This window comes from Rutilus rutilus (assembly GCF_951802725.1).
Source record: "Rutilus rutilus genome assembly, chromosome: 14".
Lineage (NCBI taxonomy): Eukaryota > Metazoa > Chordata > Actinopteri > Cypriniformes > Leuciscidae > Rutilus > Rutilus rutilus.
In genome coordinates this window covers 19,517,490-19,540,049 of record NC_140219.1, presented here as the reverse complement: position 1 = coordinate 19,540,049, position 22,560 = coordinate 19,517,490, and the positions used below count along the sequence as shown (strand labels likewise).

General features: G+C 39.3%; 1 protein-coding gene across 7 annotated transcripts in view; it reads right to left on the bottom strand.

Annotated features, from left to right (window-relative positions):
- The window catches only part of mbnl3 (muscleblind-like splicing regulator 3), a 38,933-nt gene extending 17,760 nt beyond the window's left edge, over positions 1-21,173 (bottom strand). For 2 of the 7 annotated variants that reach the window (XM_084430752.1, XM_084430753.1), the window contains exons 1-2: positions 20,882-21,151; positions 8,462-9,566 (exon numbers count right to left, since the gene is read on the bottom strand). In XM_084430752.1, coding sequence (XP_084286878.1) covers positions 8,462-8,635 — 174 coding nt within the window. In that variant the 5' untranslated portion in view covers positions 8,636-9,566; positions 20,882-21,151. Of the gene's footprint in view, positions 1-8,461; positions 9,571-20,881 lie in introns of all 7 variants that reach the window. The other 5 variants (XM_084430748.1, XM_084430751.1, XM_084430754.1 and 2 more) reach the window with 5 other exon arrangements.
- Positions 21,174-22,560: the final 1,387 nt, after the last annotated feature.

Genomic DNA, 22,560 nt, shown 5'->3' with positions numbered 1-22,560 from the left:
TTGATACTCAGTCAAACTACAAAGTAGCCAAAAAGATCCTTAAGTACAGGAACTAATTACATTTACTCAAATACTTTACACCATTGCTTTTGTGTGCAACATGCATCAGTCAGTCTACGAACGATCTGGTTTAGTGGTTAATGGGAAGGTCGGAGGTCGTGCCGTCTGAGCCTGATACGATACCAAACACCACCCCGCTTCAATTCCTCTCCATAAAACCATCATAGGCAAGAAGCTCACATGCAAGGATGTATACAGTCACAGATTTGTGTAACATTGTTAATTGCGTGCCCTGACACTTGTATGTCGCTTTCACACACTGACATTGAGAGCAATTGCATCAGCGGCGTGTGTTGTGGGAGTGTGTGCGGGTAATGAGCAGACCGTCTCAAAGGAGCAGACAGGTGATCCTGCCAAAGCACACATGAGAACCAGCCTCACAGCCAAGCTTTAACATTCTGGAAGACAATGAGAACATGCCATTGTCACCACAGAGAGATGCAGCAAATGTGCAGAGGGCTCTGACAAGTGTCCCCATGAGAAGAAACATTGCAGAGATGAAAAGCTGTAAGTCATGTCATGTAGGATGGACTAGGTCAGGGATCTCCTCTGCGTCGTCATGGTAACACACCCGGCAACCGAGAGTAAGTTTTGCCTCATGCTGTCTCCTAACTACTGATTGGCCAGTGAGGAAGAAAGGGAGAGGGAGGAAGAAAAAGAGAGACTGTACAAATGGAGAAAGCAGACTGCATATTTGATTATACCACAATAAACCTCAATTAAAATCTGAGCGCTGAACCTTTTCATGATGGCGATTTTCCTTGTTAAAAAAGCATTTTTTAAAAGAGATTATATTCCCCAACAATCTTAGACAATATATGTTGTGCCAAAAACATAATTATTTCATTTTTTCAATACAATTTACCCTCCTTTTAGTAAACAAGCTGTTTTTGCTACTGTACCTTTAAAGGTGAACTCAGTACTTCTTCATGTTGCGATGGACAATATGGCAGTTGTCTAGGAATTGAGGTGTAAAGCCTAGCAAGAGTAACTTCTAAGTGAGTAGTATTTAACTGGTCATGTGGTTTAAACATGGTGGCCCCCATAAAGCGACCCACTCCATGCATGCTTTTATTAGAGTATCAGCATGACTGGTGTCAGTCTCATATGAGTGTACATCATGTAAACATTTTTCTATTAAGAGCTATGAGTGCAACTTTATGATTTTAATATGTAAGTTACCTCTGTACCACTTGTCCTATATAGGGTAGCGGGGATTGCTGGAGTCTATGATCATGTTTTTGTGATGTTAATGTTTGTAGAATGGTTGCATTAAATTGATCAAAAGTGACAGTAAAGACATTTACATTAGCGGCGTTTACATTATACCCTAATAATCCGATTGTAATCTGTTGTGTGTGTCATTCTAATAGGGATGAGCAACTCAATACTATAGTATCGATACTCAAAAGCTACTTATTTGGCATCAATACCTAAAAAAAAAAAAGTTGATATTAAGATATCAATACAAAATGTGAGTTTCTGCATCACTTTCAAATGTTTTAAGTATTTATTTTTTTGTTTGTGCCAAAAAAACCCTGACATATTTAGCAGGCCTGTGTCGCATGACTGTGAGAATGGAGTTTACAGCCATCCAGTCACACACACACACACACACACTAAGACACTTACTTCCACATTAAAGGGATAGTTCACTTTGAAATTAATTTTTGATATGTTTTAGCTTACCTCAAGGGCATCCAAGATGTAGGTGTCTTTGTTTCCGCAGTAGTTTCAATTTTGATATTTTTAGGTCAAACCGTTCTTGTCTGTCAGTCATATAATGCAGGTCTGTGGTCACTGTCTCAAAACTCAAGCACAGAGTCCAAATTAAAACAATTCCCCATCGTCCAAATGAAACAATTCCCCATCATAAGTACACATTGATGGCCTAAGACACGAAACGAGCGGTTTGTGTGAGAAAACGAACAGTATTTATATAGTTTTTAGCTCTTGAAAACAGCACACGTCCAAATGGTCTGACGGCGCGGGCGAGTATAGATGTATACATAGATGTCGCCTTGGCTACGGTTTCGTTCCAATGAACTGCAGTAGCGAAGGCGAAATCTAGTGTATACATCTATACCCGCATAGATATATACAATAGATGTCGCTTTGCTACGGTTTCGTTCCAATGAACTGCAGTAGCCAAGGCGACATCTATGTATACATCTATACTCGCCCGCGCCGTCAGACCATTTGGACGTGTGCTGTTTTCAAGAGCTAAAAACTATATAAATACTGTTCGTTTTCTCACACAAACCGCTCGTTTCGTGTCTTAGGCCATCAATGTGTACTTATGATGGGGAATTGTTTCATTTGGACGATGGGGAATTGTTTTAATTTGGACTCTGTGCTTGTGGTTTGAGACAGTGACCATCGACCTGCATTATATGACTGACAGACAAGAACGGTTTGACCTAAAAATATCAAAATTGAAACTACTGCGGAAACAAAGACACCTACATCTTGGATGCCCTTGAGGTAAGCTAAAACATATCAAAAATTAATTTCAAAGTGAACTATCCCTTTAAACTGAGAGAGATAAAGAGAGTGGCAAAGGAAATCTAGTTTGGTGTGCGGCCACTATTCACCTGTTGATAAATATACAGCAATATGCAATGATATATGATATGACATGGTATTTATAGTTTATTTTATTCATATTTGGTATAGTTAATTACTTTAATATTATTTAATAATAATAATTATTATTCCAAAATTTCTGTAAAATACAAGATAATTTTTGCACCTATATTAGTTAGTACACATTTATATATATATATATATACAGTATATATATATTTTTTTTGGGGGGGGGGGGGGGCTTTTGTGATAAATTTGTTATTAATGGCTAGTATGTGTCATGTATATGTGATTTTCTTAATCAGAATTGGTATCATTAAAATTGTAACAAAACGTATCAGTATAAGTTTAGTATCACTCATCCCTACATTCTAAAATTCTCTTTTCACTTCTCGTCTGTACGATGTCGTCCCAGCGATCCTTGCTTCAGACTCTCATACACACACCATTTGTTTTGGGTGCGGGAAGGGGCATTTTTACATCTTGATAAATAAGCAGCACAGCACAAAGCGCCATGTGCTCGTCATCTCCTAATTAGGACACGAAATAGATAAATATTAAGTCTGCTTTTTAAAACTAAGTAAAGGAGGATGGCTAGTATGTGCAAACAGCGGGAGGCTCTGTATATTCATGTAGTGAGTGCATGTCAAAAGATCAGATCAGATTTGTAGCTTGTTACACATAAACATGCTCAACTACCCGATCACTTATTTAGCATTCAAGTAAACACTATCATCAAATTTCATCAACTGGAATGATTTCATTCCATGCAAACGTAGCTATTGTTGCAAAAGATTTCTATTTTTAATTAAATGTAACTTCCTATTACAATCCTGAATTGTTTTTTACTAGTTTCCAGAAAAATATTAAGCATAACAACTTAGACATTTTATGTGCAACAATATTTGACTATTTATGTCCTAAATTTTATTATTTATTTTAAGTTTTCATTCTTGCATTGTCTATTCTAGTTTGTTATTATTATTGTGCTATTTATTGACGAAGCTGCTTAGACATACACTCTAGTTTCTAATGTTTTATTGGTTAATGTTTTTATCTTGTGTTTTGACCGGGACCTTAGTACTTACTTTCGTTCCTTCATGTGGAAATGTGTATGGAATGACAATAAAAGACCCTTGAACTGTTCATGCATCTGTCAATTTTGATTTTAGCTTTTCATAAAGTGTTTTTTTCAGACTAGTGGAAAGAAAACATCCAAAACACACTTTTAAGTGTATCTTTTATAGCACTTTATCTATTTGTGTCTGTAGGTTTCAATTACAGTACATCTGTTTTCTCAAAATGATTTTTGAGTCAGAAATCTCCACTTCAGTAACACTTACACACACCAAACTTTACATTTGTATTCCTATTTATATTCTTTTTTTTTTTTCGGCTGTTGACAGTATTTTCTGATGTATGGAGTGATAAAAAGAGATCCAAAATCCCCTCTGTAAAAACCTTTGACTCTAATGTGAACCTGGTTTAAATGTATATAGGCAAATTAGTTTATATTTAATTAGATAATGCCTCATTTTCATATTTAAACATAACATTTTGGAAAACCTGCAATCTTTGCAATTCTTAATGTGATCAATCAGCTGGGGAAGTATGGTGATATATGGGGTGTCTTGCCTTAAAATATATTCAAATAGATATAATTATTTATATTTCACAGTATTACTGTACACACTGCATTTTTAAATCAAACATATTGCAGCCTTGGTGAGCATTAGGAACTTTAAAAAACATTAAAAAAACTGCCTTCATACTTATGATTAGTGCTTTAATATTCACATACTAAGTACATCAACTCTTCTATTGCAAAAGAGCAAGGAAAATCGTGTTTTCCAAATGTCCCCATTAAATGTACTTCCTGGAACAGTGTCTCTCAGTGGCCATTTAGTTGTCCTATTTTCTAAAAATAACTTTTCAACTCATGTTCATGTGAATAAGACACAGTCAATGACAGTACCTGCTGATTTGGTTTTTCAGACAGAAGCCTGTGCCAGCATCAATAACTCAATCACATTAACATGGACTAGCTGACTGCCTAATTCATGCATCCCTGATACGTTTTCAAGCAAAACAAACCAGATTAATGGCCAACAAACAGCAAAAAGCAAGACATTGTGCATCAGGGTCTAGTGGAAGGAAGAACAGAACAGCAGCCATTAGCTGATGTCGAAAAATTAGAAGAGGTGTGTGGAGGGGTGCAGAGGAGAGAGAGGCCTGGGGGGGATGAGATTGGGCCTGGAGATAAATGCTGGAATTATTTTAACATAAAAAAATGCAATGATCGTGATTGAAGGGGGCTGCACTCAAAACCTGAGATCTTGCACAATTAATGACAAGATTTTTGAACTTTTTTGAACTGCAGAACACTTTAGCAACTACGTAGCAATGCCCTGGCAACCACCCACAACACTAGTGTCCGGCATACTAGTACTATGGGTGGATGCCAGTTGTTCAGCATGTTTTTTTTAGCATGTTGCTACGCTGTTGTTCTGGGTGGTTGCTGATGATTTGTTCTTTTTTTATTGATTTAAAATTGATTGGTCGGACCAACTAGAAAAATGTGAAGCACCTAATGACATTAGCATGAGCATGTGAGCATGTTTCTCTGCCAGTTTTTTTTTAGCAAAGAGGTTCTGCATGCAAAGGCTTGTCTTGTCTCAAGGTTTTTTGTACAAAGAAGTGACATTTCAATAGATTCAAGAAGCATTATTAAACAGTGTAACATACAGTGCACTGATTACAAACGGTACCATACAGTACAAAACGGAAAAAAGAATTAAATATAGAGTTAATTTTGCTGTTCGGAGAAGCGGTCATAGCAGTGCTTCATCATATATAAAACACGGTTAGTGATTGTTTTATAATATAAATGATTTATCCATACACCTCTTTTTTTTTTTTTTTTTCATGCGCCCTTATAATCTTTCATCAAAAACGTTAACTTTCCTTCCAACGTTAACATCTCTTCTCTGATGGCATGTGCACCAGCGTGAAGGCGGGACAATAAGCTGTCACTCACACGACATCGCAGATATTACCAAACAACAATGATCCAATCAATTTCCGACAAACAAAATCAAGTCCCGCCCCACATTATTCATATTCAAGAAGCAGTTTCACTCGGATATACAGTATGTCACAATAATAGAGAAGAAAAGACAAATCGCAATTTCCGTTTCATGTCGACTTTATGTGCGCCTCTTAGCACTTCAACAGGCACCATTTAAAGCTACACTGTGTAGGATTTTCTTCCATCTAGCGGTGAAATTATTCATGACTACCCAGTGAATATTACTTTCTAGCCCCTTCCATTCCGAGGGCGTTTTAACTCCTACGGTGGCCGTATTATTTCAAATCTGCCGGCAGTCGCGAGTAATCTCCCCCTCGCATTCGTCACGGTGCCACTGAGTGTAAAAACGCGAAAGGCGAAGCTTGAATTTCCAGGTATGTCCCTCTTTGGCTAATGTATTTTCAAGATGGAGGCGCAACATGGCTGCCGCCATTCGAGCACTCGCTCGTATGTATTATAAATGGCAGATTCTACGCTTCCGAGAATACTTAGTTGGTAGAAGTAATTAAACATTAATAAGCACATATCATTTTGAAAGAACAAAGTGTTTTTTTGCTAAGAATCAACTTAAAACATTACACAGTGTAGCTTTAAACTCTTCAGACACACACGCACACACACACACACAAGAACATCATGAGGAATAAACCGCAAACAGTTTCTCTCATTTATTTCCTCTAGCTTTTATCTCTCTCAGTCATAACAGCAACCTAACCTCGAGTTTTTCTGATAGTGACGGCTGGCTACTTTTACTGTTCTGATAAAAACAATCCAACAATTGGATGAGTAATTAATCTACACAGGCCACTGGCACACAGTGCTAACAACTGTAAAACAGTTCATAGGGATTACTGTATCCAGTCGGCTGGCGCTGTTGCTAGGTCACATGTAGCTTTCTCTCTCACTCCTCCTCATCCAGAGCTCCCCCACACATGCTGCCTACAGCCAAAAAAATGGCCAAATAATACATTCTAGCTCAATAAAAGAGGAGACAGCTGCTGCACTCAGACAGAGAGGGCCTTGTCAAGCTCTTTCACTGCACATAAACACATAAGCAGAGACATAAACACACAAACACATTTGTTGTGCTCACAGCTCAATGCTCAGAGTCCTGATTGACCCACAGGTCCAGAGAGTTGCTTCCTGAGATGAGCATGGACAATCAGAAGATAAAAGGTATAACATTTGTGACCCTGGATCACAAAACCAGTCACAAGTCGCACGGGTATATTTGTGGCAAAAGCCAACAATACATTGTATGGGTCAAAATTATAGATTTTTATTTTATGCCAAAAATCATTAGGATGTCAAGTAAAGATAATGTCCCATGAAGATATTTTGTAAATGTCCTACCGTAAATATATAAAACATTTATTTTTGTGAGTGAATGCAGCACAATCGCCAACATAAATGGACAACTTTAAAGGCGATTTTCTCAATGTTTCGATTTTTTTACACCCTCATAATCCAGATTTTCAATAGTTGTAACTCGGCCAACTATTGTCCTATCCTAACAAACCATACATCCATTTGAAAGCTTATTTATTCAGCTTTCAGATGATAAACAAATCTCAATTTCAAAAAACTGACCCATGTGACTGGTTTTATGGTCCAGGTTCACATTTGAGCTTATAAATCAAGAAATCACCTAAAGCTGAAAACAATAAATGTAAACTGTTTATGGAAATACACATTTTAAAGGGACAGTTCACCCAAAGATTCTGTCAGCATTTACTCATTGATGTTCAAAATCTACATTAGTATATTCACAAAAGGAGAAATGATTTAATGTGCTGGTTGTTATCTTTCATGCAGTTACAATGAATGGGGACTGAGGATTGCACACTCAAAAGCTCCAAGAATGCATCATAAAAGTAATTATTATGACTATATTTCAGGTTGTCTAATGGCATATAACAGCTTTGTGAAAGAAACAAAATAAATATCACTACAAATCTTTACATCCACTAATGATGAATCATGAATGAATGAATCATTCTTTTTTATGAATCAGTTGATCTGATTCACATCCATCTGAATTATACATTTATGATCTAGTTTCTGAGCTCCTACTCACTGACTTCATGGTCCAGTCAGATTATCAGCAAATAATAACTTAAACTACTGTGATGACAAAGCTGAATTCAGCATTATTACTCCAGTCTTCAGTGTCACATGATCCTTTAGAAATCATTCCAATATGCTGATTAATTATTAATATTGAGAACAGTTATGAGTTAATGATGGTGGAATTGATGGAACTGTTCAGTTCAAGGAAAAGCATTATTTAAGAACAAAAAGTCACAAAAATCACCATGGATTATTTTGGAGATAATACAGTATTAGCATGTTTTTGGGATATACCATGGTATTCCTAGCACTTTTGAAGAACATGTAAATACTCCCAGCATTCATTGGTAGTCAATTAATTATTATTATTTTAAATTTTTTTGATGACATATTGAAATAAGAATGTCACATATCTTTTTAATCATTACTAACCAATCCCAGACCAGAGGTTGCAGTGTTTTAGGATGACACAAACATACACTCAAAGACTGATTTCATCAGCTGGAGAGAGACCACTACTCAGCAAAAGATCCTAGAGGTGCTGACAACATGACCAAATATTGTTTGTGAGTGATCTAATATGCACTAAAACCTAAAATAATGCTCCTTATAGTTCATATATCACAGTGCAATAATAATGTGTGCATGTGTATTTACCTTGAGTGAGTCGAAACAGGCGATGACGCGGCCGTTCTCCACGTGGCATGTGCGAGAGGGGTGAGCAAACTTGCATTCGGCGTCCGAGCGTGAGCAGGTTCCTCGCTGGAACTCTCTACACACCTCCAGCGTCAGCCACTTGGTGTCGCGGCCCATGGTCACATTGACGGCCATGGCGGTCCCTCGGCGAGTGGCGGGTGAGCGGAGGGCTTGGGTGGGGCAGCCAGGCGTGATAAAGCACAAAGGCTGCAAAAAAATGAGTACAGTGGCGAGGAGATCCTCAGACAACCAGTCTAGAGATGAAAAACAAACTCTCTTATTGACAGGTAGGGGGCATAGTCTAGTGATTAACCAAAGGGTAAGTATGACGAGAATATGAGATTAGTTGAACGTCAGGTAGGGAGAGCGACGAATCGAGAGTGCTGAGGTGGGGTAGGTCACTGTGACATGCTGCGGTGCATCTTCGGCTGTCTTCCAGGAAAACGAGGCATTAAAAGTAGAGTAAAGCGGCACTTTCTATTTGTCTGCAGTGGTCGTCCCACTGTCTAGACTCACCCTCGGGAGCGTTGGGTTTAAAATAGCTTTCTTGCATTGATGTAAAACGGACTCTCTCTAATTTTAGGCTTCCGAAACCCCCTGCCCTGTTGCCATAGCCGGAGCAGTCCCTAAAGATGCTCGCATGTCTGGGTCACAAGGGATGGAGAGATTGTAGAAGTGAAGGGAAAAACACTCTGCGAACCCAAAAGGGAAACTAATCGACTGGTGTCCTTGTATTATAAGGTGAAATGGCGAGTAGGCGAAGTTGGAATCGAGGAACAGGCAAATGGGTTGATTGACTGTCAGGGTGAAATATAGCCCATGCCAAGGCCAAGCGCACACCGCTCAAGTCAGCGGGGAAAAGAGCGTTCCGAAGCAGAGACCAGCCAGGATGGGAGTGCAGACACAGAGGAGGGCTTCCGCAGCATCCAGATGAGGCACTTTATGGTGATGCAAGTCTTCTTTTACTTGAATCGCTTTCTCATCCCTCCTGCTTTCCCTGCATTCCTTTCATCGCACTGTGACTTGTCCTCGCGCACTTCTCAGAGTCCTCTTGCAGCAGGAGAACCTACCTTTGCAAAAAGACACAAAAAGCAAAGGCAACAAACTCAGTTAAAACAGATTGTCCTGTTCAAAACACTTCGCAAAAGGAATATTTCGCAAAAAACAAACAATAAAAGTACAAAATAACAAAAGAAAATGCCTGAAGCCGCAGCTGTTTATGTTGCAAACCTGTAACTGGGGAATACAGAGGTGAGCAACAAACAGAGAGAGGCTGAAAGCGCATGGCAGAAAGCGCGAGTGAGAGAGTGCACGAGAGGTAGAGGAGGAGTGCAGACGGGAGGCAGCCAGCAATGCAAAGGCTGTGTCTTGATTAAGAGATGGAGGGAGGGAGGGAAAAGAGGGAGGAGGCAAAGAAAGGGACAGAGACAGAGAAAGCACATGGGAGACAGCAACGTCACTTTATGTCTGTGTGGCAGATCGAAGTCACAGAAAGTTAGCGGAAAAACGAAACGGCGCTCGTTGCGGAGGCCATAAAATATGCGGCGAATGCCACTCTCAGCATTCAGGATCTGAACGCTGCTTTTGTGAGAGAAAAAGGAAGTAGAGCAGCTGAGAGGAAGGGCAAATCCCCATAGCTGCAGCTGCTGAGCAGTGAACACTGCACCAGCCAATCCGCAGCTGCGATGCAACCAGGCAAGGTGAATCGACCAATCAGGAGGAGCCTAATATATTGATCGTTAGTCTCCCCACCCTCTTTGTCATTGCATTGCTCCTTGGCTGAATCCGAAGGAGAGTGGCTCTCTTGCTTCCCTGGAGCATTAATGGGAAGGTTTTAAAGTACAGGCAATCGCTGCGGCGCCTCATCGGAGTCACAGGTGGGAGGAAGAAGGGAAAAGAAAGGAGAAGCGAATGGGTCGTTATCGCATTCATTCAATGCGCGTGGCGATGTGGGAAGGTGCAAGGGTGGAGAAGTGAAATACCGAGGGCGGTGCAACAGGGGGATGTGAGTGGGTGTCTTGGGTGGGTCTGACAGCTGATATGTGGTCCCTTGAGAGAGAGAAAGAGACAGTACAGTGAAGAATAATCAATGCTGTGATGACCAAGCACACTCGAAACCGATTCGGGAGGGAGGGATGGCTAAACAAATAAAAGGACGGGAAAATGAAAACAAATAATGCAGAGGTGAACTAGCAGACAGTGAAGGGATTAGAGGAGAGGTTAAGGGAGATATTATCTGTCTGTCCCTGTGTCTCACAGCGACAGACACAGACGGAGGAGGAGGAGGAGGGGGGATCACGCAGACAGACGGTCCAGAAGGAGAGCAATGCGGTGAGCGGATGAGGGAGATCGGGAGAGAAAACGAGGGAGAGAGGATAGAAATTGAATTAATGACACCCACCTCCAGATACAAGAACAAAGGCACTAAATACAGCGCAACGTAACACCAGGCAAAGCAGAAAGTAGGTTTTACAGCAGGCTGACGTGAGCACACCCTCCCCCAATATCAGCCCTACAGTAAGATCGATGAAGACGCCCCCCCCGGGGAACGCAGACCTGCATTGAGCTGTTTGTCAGCACTGAAGTTAGCACATCTCTGTCTCAGAGCAGCATGGTACCTCAGCCACACCTGCTTCCTGCATGCACAGTGAAAGGCCAATTATCTCATTTATATGTAAGCAGGTGAACGGAGAGGTGATCCGTGAAGAGAACATGTGGCCGTGACGTCAGCCGCTGTGTCTGATTCCCTCCACAGACGCCGCTATTACCTTAATATGTAGTACAAGCGTTGCCCTCCCAACGATTGCTAATCCCACTCGCAATGATAATCATCGTTATTTCCCAAATTGGATGATTTTTATCTTCGCGGCTTGCAAAGCTAACGATCACACATCCCCCGAAACAATGCGACCTGTTATAAATAGATGTCTCGAACTGATTATACAACGTGATGAAGTAAATTATTAATGCAAAGTAGACCGACAAAACGCAATCTGACTGGTTTGTAAGTCTGGCCTAGTTATTACAACCTGTATTTACTGTAAAGGCATAAAAGCAGATAACACTAAAAGAAAGGCATATTGTTTCATCTAGGACGACTGAATGAAAAGTGAAAGCAAGGTTACTTATAAAGTTAAACTAGGTAAAGAGCAGTCAACAAAGTACTTATTTACAAACAATTTATGAATTGTTCACAAGATCAATAACATGCATTTAGAAAATAGATATCAATTCTTGATGTTCATTTCAATAAAAAAATTGGTGATTTTACAGTATTTACAGTTAAAAAAATGTTTATACATCTCTATTGAAGGCCGATAACCGATTCTCTACTGATATACCATGCATCCCCAATGATACCAGGGACTGTAATCAGTTAATGTATTGTTTCATAAACCATCTGAACGATGCAAAAAGGAATCAGAATATGAACTGCCTCTGCGTGCTCAGGCTGAGCATGCAATACAATGTGACATTAAAAACAGCAATGCAGCGTTTTTAATGCACATTGGAAAAACTAGCTTGTTAAATTGAAAAGCTACACTATTGTGAAAAGAGTAGTAACACACTACTGAAAAACATATAGGCTAGATAAGATGCATCTAAACTTGCATTGAACCTGCGAAGAGATTTAAAAAATAATGGTAGAAAAAGTCTTAAAACCCTAAACCCTGATGCACTTCAGAAAGAACATTAATTTCTAATTGCACAGACAAGACGACAAATAACCGTGTGCTCGATACTAATAACGTCAGCTATATGTAGTACAATTGTTATACAGGCTAGTGTAAGTGCTGGCTGTGTAGTCGGTTTACTTTGATGTTCTCTACAGCAGAAAGACGGCTGGGCGAAGGATATACAGCACAGTATACGTGTGTGAGTGTTTCTGGCGCAGATCTACAAAGGAGGCTGTAAATATCAGAAGTGTGGAGGTGGCGAGTGTGTATTGTTTCTACGAGATCACCGAGCTGTATACACATCGCACTTGTAGCAGTGTCCTTCAGGCACCGCATGTGGCCATGCGCACAAGAATCAAGTAAATAACTGGAATGTATAGCAGAAGACTGGGCGTTTGAGAAACATATCTTTCATCGAAACCTGGCTACAATATAGGGACTAGCGTGCTGTTTGAAACCGTCAACAAAACCACCTACTGTCTGTCTGTGAGAAATAACATTATTCCTGCTAAATTAAATGCTAAATGCTATATGGTTTAAGTCGGCATGAAATGAAAATTCACCTTATTTATTTTGTAAATCCATGGTATTGATCTTATTCACTCTCAGAAAAAAAGGTACAAAAGTCGTCACTAGGACGGTACCCTTTCAAATGGTACACCTTTGTACCTAAAGAGCTCATATTAGTACCTTAAAGGTACATATTGGTACCAAAAGTATTTTTTCTTTTTCAACTGTGACTGTTGATGAATGCTGGACTCCTTCATCATTTAGTCTGCTTAAAGCCACCCCTCCACAATCCAATCAACAACCGATGGACAGAACCAAGTCCATTTTTTTCTTATTCTCTAATAAATTTCACTCGGATGTCCGTCCCAATACGGAAGAAAAGATCTGTCGTTACATCTGTTTCATTGCAAATTTAAAGGAATTGTTCATCCTAAATTTATTTAACCCTCATAACCTTCATTTTGTTCCAACCCTGTGTGACTTTTTTTCACCTGTGGAACATCCAAGAATGTTTTAACTGTTTTTGCCTATGTAATGAAAGTCAATGGGGTCCAAAACAACATCAGATCATATTGACTTTCATTTTACGGACCAAAAAACAAAATACAAAAACAAAATTTCTCAAAATATCTGCTTTTTGTATACCACAAAAAAAAAAAAAAAAAAACATATTTAAAAAAATAATTTACTCACCCTCGTTTTAGGGTAAACTTCATTACTATGCTCTAAAACAACAGAAAACCAGTCACCAGAATCCGTTGTCTATTTGAGACACACTTGCTGAATGAGCTAATCTTAGATCTTGGAATCATCGATTATACAGATCAATATGACAACAGCTGCCCTAGGTAAAATAATTACAGGGATCACTAGAGTAAACATTGTTTAGTGTTCATTTGAGGTCTATTTGAACCATTTTCAAAAAAGCCTTTCACTGTAACTCATGTCATGTACGATGAATTTTAATTAAATTGAGGTAAAAAACAAACAAACAGACTACAATGTGGAAAAATAAACTGCCGACCAATATATTTTAATAGCCAACACAAATCTCATGGCTTGATGAAGCAACATTCTGCAGACGTGTCTTTTTTTCAGGTCCCAACGGAGTGCAACATTTTGCTTATGTAAATAAACCAAAGGCCACGGGGCCTTTTGAACATTTTATTTTTCATGGAAGCTCAGTCTTTGGGACATGACTAATGTGTGAACTGGGAAAATGGAGCAATGCGGCTGCATAATCATAACTAAAGCTGACCTTGAAATGCTGGGAAGGTGATGATGGGCAAACAGGCGCAGCATTCAAATGATACGCATTTTCAATACGGGGTTGCCACCACTGACACTCTGACAGTCAGTGGCACAGAGTTCCCAAATAAGCTCAGAAAAGCAAGTGAACGAACTACATCGGAATGATATGCAGAACCAACGCATGATTGAATCTGGTTCTCTGCCTCTGCCGTACTCGTCCTCAGAGACAGCAGTGGGAGTGCGAGGGTCAGTTGGCAGAGGTCAAGGCAGGAAAGAGAGGAGTCTGCTGTTCCAACGCACTGCAGCGCTCAGCAGCACTGGAGCGCCACAACATAACCTTCATACCACAGAGCTGACGCATACAAGGCCAGCCCAGCATGACCAGCACATACTGCAGCTCCACCAGCACAGCACATGCTCCCCACATGCATTCTGCTTGCTGCAGCTTGCACTGCAGCATTTCTCACGCTGAAGTGAGAGTTCAGTAGCTCAAAGTTAACCTTTGTAGTGCTTCTCAGTGACAGTAATCATTTACATCATTTACTCACAATCATGTTGTCGCAAACTTGTACGACTTACTTTCTTCTGTGGAAGATAAAAGAAGATATTTTAAAAGTAAAATCTTTCGTCCATACAATGGAAGTCAATGGTGACCAAAACTGTTTGGTTACCAACGTTCTTCAAAATATCTTCTTTTCTGTTGCGCAGAAGAAAGAAAAGCATACAATTTTGGAACAACATGAGGCTGTGTAAATGAAGACAGACTTTTCATCTTTGGGTGAACTATGCCTTTAAATGTCTCTTTTGCACTTCTTGCGGAGGTGAAATCACAGAGAAATGAAACTGAACCCACGTGTATTCTCAGAAATGCTTTGGGGAATTTGAGATTTTAACAAGGTTTGCTGTTTTAATATGATTTCAAATAGCTGTTTATTCATTATTCACTGTTTATGTAGTTCATCCAAAAATGGAAATTATGGTATTAATTTCTCACCTTCGTGTTGTTCAATCGTGATTTTCCAAGCTTCTAAAAACACCATAAAGTATCATAAAAGAGGTCCATACGGCTTTGTGTGAGGAACGGAACAAAATTTCAGTCATCGTTCACTGGAAATATTGACATTCATAGGTCTTCTTGGTGTGTTCATGAGAGAGCTGGGGATGTCTGATTCATGAGCAAATTATTATTTTAAGTCAGATCTTTTCAACAAATTGGGTGATTTGGTTTACGAAACCGGACAAGTTCACAAAACCATTCTCGAGACTCAATGATCTGGTTGCAACGTTTCAAGGTCCTCTGGAGAGGAAGAATATCAGTAAATAACAAATTTCACTCTGTCACTCAAAGCTATCATATGGCTTTATTGAATTTTATTTATTTATTTTATCATTGTGCTTTTTTTGGTCATTTTGGAGCTTAATGGCCTCGTGAGGGTGAGTAAATGATGGCAGAATTCAAATTTTTTTTGTGGACTGTTCCTTTAAGAAGAGTTTTAATGAGTAGAAATGGCTGCATACTTTTCTTAAAAGGATAGTTCACCCAAAAATGATTTGTTCATGAATCAGACTGCTGGAGTAAATGAAAATCATCATCAAAGATATCATATAGCTTAACTGAATTATAGTGCTCGATTCCTATGGACAACTTTCATGAAATTGTCACTTTTGAAATTGACAGCCTCAGTTATCCTTCAAATTCACTTTTTGTGTTCCTTCCTTTGAAGGGTTAGTTCAGCCTAAAATAAAATCACTTAAATATGTTCCGCTTGCACTCGTCTATATAATGCCAGTGAATAGCGACCAGCATCAAGCTTTTTTAAAAAGACGCAAAAAGATCACGTGACGTACATTCCAAGCGTTCCAAGTAATTTATGACTACATTTTCATTTTAGGGTGAAATATCCCTTTAAGAAGAGTTTCAATCAGTATAAGATGGCTGCGTACTTCTTTAAATGATTGAATCGTATGAATAGACACACTGTCCTGGCCATTACAGGGAACAAACTGTCTGAATGACATTTAAAGGACAAGGCTGATCAGTGCAGAGAATCTGATGCAGAAGTATGACCCAAATGTAACCGATATTGAGCCATGTGCGTACTTCCCTTAATGAAAGGAAGCAATGCAAAAATACACATAGTTCTCTGTTCCTCAGAGCCAGAACTGCAGCATTCACTAAAAAAAAAAACCCCACAGAAATGGACAGTTCTGACAGCTTAGGTGGAGACATGCTCTAACATGGTGGAGAGAAGTCTTGAGAATCAAGAGCTTGTGAGACGGGACTGGCAGAGGAGAAAAGCCCCCAGCCACAGCCACAGGGAAAAATAATTAGGTTAAGTATATATAATCCTTTCAGCCTATTACAGCCCCACTGCCTCCATTCATAAAAACATGCAGCTGCCTGAGCTCGCTCAAAAACTCACAGCAAGGACAGAGACACGTACAGTGCTCTGGAGAGTACAAACAAACAAACTCTAAAATCATAGGCTTAAAGCAACATGACACATTACAACAGGCTGAGCCTCTTCCCCTCTGCCCATCTCAGTGTAATGTTGCAACAACAAACTGGAGAAACGAAACGACTATGAGGAGCAAGTGCAGGATCAAATACGTCATTTTATGCAGTTATAAACATCACAAGATGTTCAAAAGCAGGTCAGCTATTTTAAATGAAGCGCAGACTTGCCAAAGCCTCATTTGCGTTCGTGCAAACGCACCCAAATGATATTTAATAGTGCATTGCACTTTACAGAATAGTGGTTAAAAGCTCATTTGTGAGTAACACAATCTGAGCATGTCATAACCTACTTGAGAAAAGAGGGCAGTGGCCATATTTATAGAACGCAATAGTCTAGTTCTTATAGATTCAATAGACAGAGGAACAATATTTACAGCAAGCTAGCTAAATACGACAGCTCAATCAATATTATAGTCGCTCAATGTTTGATCATTTGTTGCTTTATCAGGCCAGCACCACGTTTTATTGCCATTTCAAAGCATATGGCATAAACTACCATGTTTGCTCCAGCAAAGCGGGAGAGGGGAAATGAGGACATGTGTACAGTAACCTTACTCTCTGTTCTTATCATTAATTTTATAGGGTGAATGAAAGCGAGAGCAAAGTCCACGGCGTCAGTGGCAAACGTGCCTGAACCTGTGGTGCAGTTTCAGCACATGCGGCAATATGCGGATATGAGGTGCTAACATGGACCGTGTTTGAAAGATTGAGAACGTGTGCACGTGGGACCATCAAGTAGGGGTGGGCGATATGGCAAAAATGATTGTTTTTTTCAGGAAGATCATGTATTTTATTTTATAGATTTTATCACAATTATTTTTCATTCACTGAGCAGCACAGCAAATCTAATTTGCCTATTTAAAAAAAAAAACTAAATCATTACATACAAATCTTTATTTCTTTATTTTATCTTTGTTATTAAAAATAAGAACAAAGAAGCAAATTACAAATACAATATAATAAATTAAATAAACAGTGCTTTAAATTTTTCAGCTATAGTATTTAACAGTAGCATTCAAGCAAGAAATTGAATAGACAAATGTAAAAAATAAAACACTATAGACTTCACTGTACAAATTATACATTGATTCTTATTAAAGCTACTGGAGTTATTCAGTGAAGAGCAGTAAGAGATTTTCTCTGTCTTTTTTTGATTAACATTAATGATAAATGGAGGCAAGTAGGCTATATTAGACTGCTGTCACTTTAAAGGGATACTCCACTTTTTTGGGAAATAGGCTCATTTTACAACTCCCCCAGAGTTAAACAGTTGAGTTTTACCGTTTTCAAGAAATGTTGCTGCCGTACCATGAGTCCTGCAGGCGTAATGTTATGACGCAGCGCCTGAAAATAGGTCTAATAGGTTAGACAAACTTAGTCCCGGTCACGTTGGAAGTTACAGAGCTGGGGACTATTTTCAGGCGCTGCGTCATATCATTACGCCTGCTGGACTCATGGTACGGCAGCAAAGTTTCTTGATTATTACGCAGGAATGAGAGTAGGCTATAGTTCCTAGCCATATCAGCCTAGAAAATCGCAACTTTTCATTTTCCGTCGGTCTTAGTACACGATGTAACTCCAGAAGAGTCAAGTTTTAAATAGGAAAAATATATAAACTCTTTGGTCATTTTTTTGAGAGATGCTAATGGTCCTATCCGATTCAATGATCTATGCTAAGCTATGCTAAAAGTGGTACCACCAGACTCGGAGATCAGCTGAATGGATTCGAAAACGGTAAAACTCAACTGTTTAACTCTGGGGGAGTTGTAAAATGAGCCTATTTCCAAAAAAAGTGGAGTATCCCTTTAAGACCCCATGCGTGGATCTAATATACAGACACACAACTGTTTATGTTCACTTAAAGGGATAGTTCACCCAAAAATTGAAATTCTGTCATTAATTACTCACCCTCATGTATTTCCAAACCAGTAAGACTTTTGTTCATCTTCAGAACACAAATGAAGATCTTTTTGATGAAATCCAAGAGCTTTCTGTCCCTCCATTGACAGTCTACGCTAGACTACGCGAAGTCTAAATTCAATCTGTTCATCATATAAAGGGATCGTGTCTCTTCAGAAAATTTGGACCAAACCGCCCAACTTCACAATCTCTTTATGAACATTTTGAAGCATCAAAATGGTAGTTGTTATACTGTCAATGGAGGGACAGAAAGCTCTCAGATTTCATCAAAAAGATCTTCATTTGTGCTCCGAAGCTTCCAAAGAGGTAACCCTACCACTGTGTTGCTAATCATGTGATGTGAAGGTACGTCGCTTGCGTTGTACAGTGTGTTGGCACAAGGGTGCCTCGCCAGAACTGCAACTGACAGAATGTGCACTGTAGCACGATACTACGATATTTCTTCAAAGGCAGACATTTTGATGACATTTTAATCGTTCACAATCTAAAATCATGACATCGCACAGACGCACACACGTACCATCAGGGGGCTTCCTAATATTTTATTCCCTATGAGGTAAAAACCATAAGGAGGATTACTGGCATCTCACCTGATTTAACCCCACACCTCTGAGAAGGATTTAGCTCTCGTTTTCTCTCGTCTATGGCTATCTGACCAGTTGTGACCACTGGGAACTAAAGGAGCTTGTCGTCAGACAGCGTTCTGTCTCTGTGTGCGGCGTATGTGGCTCTAGTTCTAATTTAAATCAGGAAGTGCAGGATAAACAGACCCCTCAGGGAGAAGGAGGGCACGCACTATGTATTAACCTGGTATTACCACAAAAATATATGACTTGTCAGCCATGTGAAGACCTTTAAATCGCAGACATAACTAAAGGGCAGCAATGCCACTGAAGTCTGACAGACACCAGCCCTCTGAAGCAGCAGGACTCCTCTGACCTGACCTTTGACAGTACACATCACAAGGTGTGAAATCAAACAGAATGTCAACTGCCACTCACACGACTGTTTGGTGTAACTCACCCACTTCACTTTAAAGCAACTGCATTGTCATGCATATATTATTTGATATTCTTCACACAAAATCTGTGGCCTATAACCAAATTAAATCAAAAAGAAAGCCAAGATAGATTTGTAACATTTTTAATATGAAGCAAGTCCTAAGTGCAATGCAACAACTGGCAGTTTCAGGGAAGCGATTGTCCAGACCTCCACAGCCCTGCTGTTTTAATAAAACACTCAATTTTCAATGTCCGATTGTAATCCATGGAACATGTCATCGCTATACTTCTTAATGTACAAATGTCTCGTCCCGAAAAATCTTCTTGAAATTAGATATAATGAACTAAAAATTATAATTTTTTTAGCATTCATTTTTCCAAGTTCATGTTAATTAATATGCAAATTCATATTAGTTTACAACACATTAATGTTAATCAATACAACTTAATGTTAAAAATAAATTAGTGTAGGTAAAACATTAACATTAATAATGAAAAATTGCTACATTTTTATGTTAACTACTTCCATTTACAAGCTACCTTATTATAAAGTGTTGTACATCTATCTAGGTGCTAACACATATTGTAGAAATGTCCATGATTTTTAACATCTAATTAATTTCCTGAGGGACTATGGGAACCGTGTATACTAAACCGTTACCATAAACAGGCTTGACAGTGCAAAATAAAGGTAATCAGACTCAACAATATGTTGTAGAAGGAATGCTTAGCTATACACTCAAGCCTGGACAACAAAATAAACTAAAGCATTCGGCTTTTGCCAGTTGTCTGTGCTGGCAAATGTCCGATGATGTTAAGGGTAAGTGGGACAAAGGACATTTAACTTCAACCACACCAAGATACAAAACCAGCCTCACAAATGTTCCAGTCCCACCTTTTACATGTTCCAGGAAATCAAGGACAAATTCAGCTCGAACCGTGGGTGAACACCTTATGGTTGGGACTACATCCAGCTCTGGCCATGAAAAATTGAAATGTCAGCATGACAGAATTACTTGTTTGAGATGCCAGACACAAATACAGCATCAGAAAAGACATACAGCCCCACTGCACCTGACTATTACAGGGGCTCATAACATGTGAGCAGAGTTTGAGCTCCATCCAACCAGTTTACAAACTAGGTGCTGTTCAGGGCACCACAGCACTGATGGAAAGCTCAACAGCTGTCAGCAAGTGTATGATCAATGCTAGACACCGAACTGCATTACGGACGTTTTATTACAAGTGACAGCTTGTGCGGTAAGGTCGAATGATAGACTTGGCTACTAAGAATATGGAGAAAGTCAAATTCTAGTTTTATGCGTCACGGTGCGAAGAGGCCATGTGCGCAAAAGCAAGGTTAGAGATGGAGACCCATAAACGAGCCAGCGTCAGTCGTGACAGCGAGCAATGCATTACACCCATCGCATTTGCAATAACATGTGTGCGGCAAGACTGGATAAAGAATATGAAATATTGGTCTTTATGAAAGCAGATGACTCACCTGTGCAGACGGCGCGTGACTAGAGCTCGGGTGACATCAAATGCAGCGCAAAGCGAAATAAAGATTTGTCAATAACTACGTCACGATCACTGGCTGATGTGAGGCGCGCGCTTTGGTTGCAAAAGTTCCCGCGTTTAACCGAGAGCTTTCGATCGCGCAGTTTGCAGCTGAAAGCCTCGTAAAATGACCAGCGGCTGCGGGGTGTTTCGAGTTGAACGACGAAGCTAGCGATGGGGAAGCGTGAAGCGAACTTGCTAGCTGCTGCTAGGCAGAAGACGAGACGAGGGAGGGCAGAAGGGAGGAGTAGAGTGAAAGTGTGCACGGCTCTACGTGCATTCCCATGTATTGCCTCCATTTTAGGGGGATTCCCATTCGGCCTCAGTGCAAACTGCGTCTCATGGATATGAGGACACCTATAATGAGAAATATTTCACGCAAAGCCTTAAGGAAAAGTGGATTTAAATGCATTTGATGTCGTACAGTACAGCAGCTTTATTTACACTGTTACTTTGCTCGTGAGTAACGGGTGTTTAAAGGTGCACTCAACACTTTTTTAAACTAAGAAACTTTACATAAATAAATTAATAGTACTTTTATGAAATATAAAAAAATTCTGTATACTCGCATGAAATAGTCCTCCAAATAGGCTTCTAGAAAATACCGATTTATTGTACATAGAGCGGGTCGCCCCCTCGTGGACGCAGCCATGATGACATCACATGACCTGACGTATCATACAATTAACCAATTACTAATAATACATGTTATTTTATATAATGGACAACAAATACATTCATGGGCCTGGGTCAATAGAATATAGAAAGATGGTATGGATACGCATGTGCATGATCCAAACAAAACGAGAGTAACTAGAAATATAAGGGGAATACTCACAGAAGAGTGAATTAGTGAATTGCAGCAGTCAGCACAAACCAACAGCGACAAGCAAAAACAAATTGTGGGATTTAAACAGCAGAAGTTAGTAAGCTTTATAGCCTAATTACAGGCAAAATGTGTATTGTGATATAGGACACCTTATGTACAACAGATCGAATGTGTTTATAAGCTTCCATTCAGAAGCAATGGGTGTTACTTTGGCTCCATCTGCTGTGAAGAAAAAAAGGCAAAAATGAAGACTCACCCTTCCAGATCAAGTGCAACTAGACGCAAGCAATGTGGATTATTATTTTGAAAAAAAAATATTTATTTGTTCTCACAAATATTATTAATTTTCCAGCAGAGCAATCTGCGTTCCTCGGTACAACCTATGGTGTGGTATAAAGATGAAGTAATTCACAATGTTTTTTTTTATTATTTTCAAGTAGCAAAATACCATGAGCCAACCCATATCATGTGATCCTATTAGCAAACATATAAATAAAACGAATGAGAAAGAAATACATTTCATATAAAACATCTTAAATAAAAAAATAACCCAAAAGACAACTGCTGGACATCTTCAACAAAAGGCAACATATGTGCAAGGGATTGTGACTGTTGAGGACACTTGGAGAAAAAGAAAAAAAAAGGCAATATTTTTAAATCTTGCATTACAGGTGTGTAAATAAAAATGGGCTGCCACCAGCTTCTTCCTCAGAACAGCAAGATCAGAAAATGTTTCATTCCATTCTTTGGCTTTAACGATAATTACTTAAGCTATGTATTCCATAGTGATTTTC